The sequence below is a fragment of the Berghia stephanieae genome, chromosome 2 (genome assembly GCF_034508935.2).
Source record: "Berghia stephanieae isolate SIO BIC M18660-M18661 chromosome 2, UCSD_Bste_1.3, whole genome shotgun sequence".
NCBI lineage: Eukaryota > Metazoa > Mollusca > Gastropoda > Nudibranchia > Aeolidiidae > Berghia > Berghia stephanieae.
Genome location: NC_088361.1, coordinates 77428163 through 77434537, shown reverse-complemented (window position 1 = coordinate 77434537; position 6375 = coordinate 77428163). Strand labels below are relative to the sequence as shown.

General features: G+C 46.6%; 1 protein-coding gene across 1 annotated transcript; it reads left to right on the top strand.

Annotated features, from left to right (window-relative positions):
• Positions 1-94: 94 nt before the first annotated feature.
• Positions 95-4515, top strand: LOC144964010 (uncharacterized). The gene is made up of 2 exons (XM_078897956.1): positions 95-588; positions 4014-4515. Exons 1-2 carry the CDS (start codon positions 95-97, stop codon positions 4513-4515), a joined length of 996 nt encoding a protein of 331 aa, XP_078754082.1.
• Positions 4516-6375: the final 1860 nt, after the last annotated feature.

Sequence of the window (6375 nt, the reverse complement as noted above, 5' to 3'; positions counted from 1 at the left end):
TCATAACACTACATGGTATCAGAAGTGGAGAAAATTCATTGATTATTATAGTGTTTATCATATTTCGGATGGTGAATCACAGGTATATTGAATAATGTCCAAGATACCAGTACCAAAACAGTTGGAAACAACGTCCAACATCGCTTTAAATTGGAAACGGTTCAAAAGGGATTGGAAGAATTATGAAATTGCTAGTAAATTGAGTCAAGAATCAGAGGAAGTGAGACTCGCAACACTGTTGGCAGTGATCGGCAATGATGCTCTTGAAATTTATGATGGACTTTTTGTCACAGAAAATGAAAGTCGTACTGTGGATGAAGTGTTAGAAGCATTTAACTCATTTTGCATCGGAAAGGCTAATGAAACTTACGAACGGTTTGTCTTTAACATGAGAGAGCAAAAAGAAGGTGAGTTAATAGACACCTATCTTGCAGAATTGAGGAAACTGGCCAAAACTTGCAACTACGGAAGTCTTGAAGTTGACATGATCAGAGACCGAATAGTGATAGGCATCAATAGTGAGGAGATAAGAAGAAAACTGCTTGAATGCTGTGATCTCACTTTACAAAAAACGGTGGACATGGTGCGGTCAATGGAAATAGCAGTTCGCCAAGTGCACCCCCTCGTGGATCTTTACCTTGCAGTTGGTGAGGGGGCTTGAGGCACACGGGAGGGCAAAGGTGTAAATCCCGGTCGACCGTCACGAGACCATCCCGGGTATCGAGCCAACGAGCCACATGAGCTGCTCGCCCCGGTGTGTGACTAAATTTGATCCAAACCCGGTGCCCGAATAGCAGCCCTATCCCGGGCGCCGCACTATTGTCCTTATGTCGAGTCCCAAACAGTCCCGTCAATGGCGAAGCGGTCTGCCGCCTAGCCAAATAATACCGCGTTCGTGTCGCCCGGGTCGTCGGCACGTCCGAGAAAAAAGCAAACGTCCCATGCATCAATCGATTCGCGGCCTGCCGATTGGAAAATGCGACGGCGGGGATGGCGAACTGACGCGTATATTGTCCCTGAACGTCGAGAGCCAGAGTATGGCAAAAAATGAGCTTTTATCAAAGCTACTGGCCGTTCATTGCGTTGATATCCTCCTTTTACAGGAGACCCACCTTTACTCAGGCGCGCAATCTTCCCGATTCCAGATCCCAGGCTATACGGTGGTCCAACGCGAGGACACTTCGAGGCTCAAAGGAGGGGTTAGCGTTTACGCTAAAGAGCCATCGAAGGTAAGGGTCATTGAGAGCGTAACGGACAGCAATGGGGTGAACCGAATTTCCGTGGAAGTAGGTGGACTGTGTTTGCATAATATTTACAAACCACCTAGAGCGACTTGGACTACACCACCGGTACCGGTGGTCAGCCATCCTTCCATCTGTCTGGGAGACTTTAATAGCCACCATCACGAATGGGGCTACCGAGACTGCAATGAGGCAGGAAGACAACTCCGCTCATGGATGGACTGTAATGATCTACACCTAGTGTACGATCCTACAGCCAAGGGTACCTTCCGGGGTACCCGCCATAAGAAGGAGTATACTCCAGACCTCACCCTCGTAACGAAAGGCGCGAACGGTGAACCGTTGCAGGTGAAGCGGACAGTCCTCGGGGACTTTCCGCATAGCCAGCACAGGCCGGTTCTTGTCACAGCTGGGGTGACAATACCGAGGGTGCAGTCTCTCCCACTTTGCAGATGGAATTTCAGGAAGGCTGACTGGGAGGAATTCAGTTCCTATATCGAGCAGGTCTGCCCTGCCATTCCTCCCAAGTCCAAGAATATAACCAGATTTAGTAGGCTACTGGTTAAGAGCGCTCAACGCTCTATTCCACGGGGCAAACGGAAATTCTACACCCCTTGCTGGACAGCAGAGTCGGAAGAGCTGTACCGAGAGTACCAGCAGACCCAGTCCCAGGACACAGCCGATAGACTACTCCAGTCTCTGGCAGAGGGAAGGAAGCAACGGTGGCAGGAGACCGTGGAAAGTCTCGACTTTACACACTCCAGCCGCCACGCTTGGCGTTTGATAAAGAAATTGGACCCAGATCGGAATTTCGCGAAGGCTGCACCGGAATGCGAGGCAGACACAATTGCCAAGAATATTAAGAACCGTAGCAAGCGGGTCCCTAATCAGGCTTTTGAGCGCGGTGTCCGCAAGGCGTACCGTACGATTTTGGACTCGCTACCTGCGGAGGAGTCGGACTGGACGGCCCCGTTCAGTCCCCGAGAAGTGGGTGCAGCCATTAGCGAAGTGAAGAACGGCAAAGCAGCTGGGATAGATGGTGTATATCCCGATATGGTGACGCATCTGGGCCCCAGGGCACGGGCCTGGCTAGCAGAGGCAATGTCTGACATCCTTGCAAACGGAAAGCTTCCACAAGTGTGGAAGCATGCGAAGATAGTTGCCATCCTGAAGCCAGGGAAGCCGGCGAAGGAGGCAGACAGTTACAGACCCATATCGCTGCTGAGCTGTCTTTACAAACTGTTGGAGCGTGTTCTATTAAACCGATGGGGGCCGGTCCTAGACGCTGCCCTGCCACCTGAGCAGGCAGGCTTCAGGGAAGGGAGGTGCACCACGGAGCAGGTCATTGCCCTTACAGAGCATATTGAGCACGGGTTCGAGAGAAAACAGCAAACAGGTGCTGTGTTTATAGACCTATCAGCGGCGTACGATACGGTCTGGTGCGATGGGTTAATGCTCAAACTTGCAAAAATCATAAGGTGCAAAAAGACCTTGAAGTTGTTCTCTTCGATCTTAGGGGAAAGGCAATTCCACGTCGCGCTGGGAGACGCCACGAGCAAAGTTAGGAAATTGAAGAATGGGGTCCCTCAGGGGTCGGTACTTGCGCCAATGTCGTTTAACGTTTACATTAGCGATATGCCGAACACTTCCTCCCTGAGGCTGGGATACGCAGACGACTGGGCACTCGTTACTCAGAGTAAAGTGTGGACCCGTCTCGAGAGCGTACTCAGCGAGGACGTCACCAGACTCAAATCCTACTTTGACAAGTGGTACCTGAAGATGAACACTTCAAAAACCGTGGCCACTGCATTTCACTTATGCAGTGGCTGGCACACCCGTATACATGAATGTCCTAGTCGGGGACCAGCCACTCCCATATGAGCCGCGTCCAAAATACCTAGGGGTGACGCTGGATCGCAGCCTTACCTATCGGGTTCATCTCGAAGGGGTTGCCCGGAAGATAGAGAAGCGGAATAGTCTTCTGAGGAAGCTGGCGGGATCGACTTGGGGCGCTAGCCAAGCGCTCCTGAGAACATCCGCCCTGGCACTATGCTATTCCACCGCGGAGTATTGCGCTCCAGTGTGGGGTAGAAGCAGAAACGTTGAGAAGGTGGATGTAAAACTTCGCAAGTCGATGCACATAGTGTCGGGAACGCTAGCAACAACCCCTAGAGAATGGGGCCCGGTGATGGCAGCGATCCAGCCCCCCGATGTCCGGAGGGAGACCATTACGGGAAACTGGCTGAGTAAGATCAAAGAGAGAGGGAATGGGGATACCCCTCTCATGCGCATAATGAACGGTGCCCCCGTTTCGAGCCGAAATAAGTCCCGGCAACCCTTGTACGCAGAATCCCTGACTACGGACAGAGCTGCACATACGAGATGGAAGTCGGTTTGGACGAATTCAATCCCTCGTGGGGGCGGGGACCTACACTCCTCTAAGCTTGGTGAGAAGTTGCCAGGCTTTGATACCAGTAAGAGGAGACACTGGGTAGCTGCGAATCGGCTTCGGTCGAGGAGCTGCCTAACGGCCGGTGCGTTACATCAGTGGGGTCTAACTTCCTGTCCTTTATGTCCACGCTGTGGGCAAGAACCCGAAACGGCAGAGCATCTAGTCGAAAGGTGTGTTGTGACGATGCTACCAGGCGGGTTCGCGACGGTGCACGAATGCGGACCGGACTTTGCTGATTGGGTCGATCGTCATAACATAATAGTGTGAACCATAAGAAGCTGCTGCCAAGTGCAATTGTGCTCTAATTCTAATGGTAACAGTGGAATGAATGTTGATCGTGTGCAAAGTGAAAGAAGTGTTGAAAGTGTGAGATCAAAGAGGATTAATAAACCAAAGAAACATTACTATCAAAACCAACCCTGCACCAGATGTGGAAAAATTCATGAAGACAATAGGTGTCCAGCCAGAGATGCAAAATGCCATAAGTGTGAACGGATTGGGCACTTTGAGAAAATGTGTCGCACCAAATTCGGTCAAACGAAAACCCATTACAAAAATGCCCCACGACAGAGAAACTATGTTAATAATGTGAACTATGATGATTCAGATTCAGATTCAGAAGATGGAAATTTTCTTGGTGCAGTAAGAAATGAGAATCAAAATATTGAAAACCCGTGGCGTGTTGACATTTTGATTGGGAAAGATGTGATTGATTTTAAATTAGACACCGGTGCTGATGTTACAGTCATTCCTGAAACAGTATTGCCAGCAGGAAAGACACTAGAAAACGTTTGTTTGGACCTGGAAGAGAAGCAGTCCTAGTAAAAGGGAAATTTACTGCAGAATTTAAGAGAGGAAAGAAAAAAAACAAAGCAAAACATTTACGTTATTGAACATTTGACTGAGCCACTGTTAGGTAGACCTGCAATTGAGGCATTAAAATTGATTGCCAGAGTGAACAAAATTGAAAAAGACAAAATGGGCTCTGAGATTAGGGAACAGTATCCAGAATTGTTCTCGGGATTAGGTCGTATCAAAGATAGAAAGTATACCATCAAGTTGCAACAGGGTGTGACACCTTTTTCAGTGTCAACGCCAAGACGAATACCATTACCTATATACGAAAAAGTGCGCCAAGAGCTAGATAGGCTCGAAAAAATGGACATCATCAAACCAGTGTCAAAACCAACAGACTGGTGTGCACCAATTGTTGTCGTACCCAAGAACAATAGTGATAAAGTGAGAATTTGCGTGGATTTAACAAAATTAAATCAAGGGGTGAAAAGAGAAAACTTTCCACTCCCATGCACTGATCAACTTCTAAGCCAGTTATCAGGACAGACCATTTGGTCAAAACTAGATTGTAATGCAGATTCATCAACTATTGCTTGATGAAGAATTACAAGAACTAACAACATTTATAACTCCCTTTGGCAGATACTGTTATAAGCGATTGTGCTTCGGAATAAGTTCAGGTCCTGAGATCTTCCAAAGAGAGATGTGTCAACTCCTCAAAGACATACCCGGTGTAGTTTGTGCAATTGATGACATTCTAGTTGGGGGTACCACAGAAAAGGAGCATGATGAGAGATTGCACAAAGTTCTGTTACGGTTGAAAGAATCCGGATTAACTTTGAATGACAAATGCGAGTTCAGTCAAAATAAAATAAAATTCTTGGGACACATGTGACGAAATTGAAATTGACCCGTCGAAAATGAAAGCGATAAAGGAATATCCAACACCAAATAACGTCAAAGAATTGCGTAGATTTTTGGGTATGATAAATCATGTCAGTAAATTTATTGACAACGTTGCAGAAAAAACAGAACCATTACGACAGTTATTAAAAACAGACAGGCTGTGGGATGTTAAACAAAAAACAGCTTTTGAGACACTGAAAGGTGACCTGACAAAACCACCAGTTCTCATCCACTACAACTCAAAGAAAGATACTAAAGTACAAACAGATGCCTCCAAGTATGGACTTGGAGCTGTTTTATTCCAAAAGGTTGACGACCATTGGAAACCTGTATTTTATGCATCTAGGTCTCTGACTCCAACAGAACAAAGATATCCGCAGATGGAAAAAGAGGCTCTCGGAGTCACCTGGGGGTGTGAACGTTTTTCTGACTACTTAGTGGGTTTGAATACATTTGTAATTGAAACAGACCACAAACCGCTTGTTGCGCTTCTCCATGAAAAACGATTAGACGAATTAACCCCGAGAATACAAAGATTTAGAATGAGGTTGATGAGATTTTCCTTTACGGTACAATACAAGAAAGGTAAAGATTTATTCACTGCCGACGCTTTATCGAGAGCACCCTTAACACAACAGAACCTTGAAAATGAAACAGTGAGGGAAAAAGAAGTAAATTTGTTCGTCAATTTTGTTATGAAAAACTTACCAGCCACTGAAAATAGAATGACAGAAATAAGAAATGCACAAAATGACTCTATCATGAAGAACATCAAGCAATATTGCCTACAAGGCTGGCCTGCATCTAAGAATATGAATGTTGATGAAAAGAAATATTTTTCTGTAAAAGAGGAGTTATCACCACATGATGATATTTTACTATATCAATCTAGAATGGTTATTCCTGAGAAAATAAGAAAGGAAATACTGAGCAAACTCCACGAAAGTCACTTGGGAATTGTGAAATGCCGGGCCTTGGCAA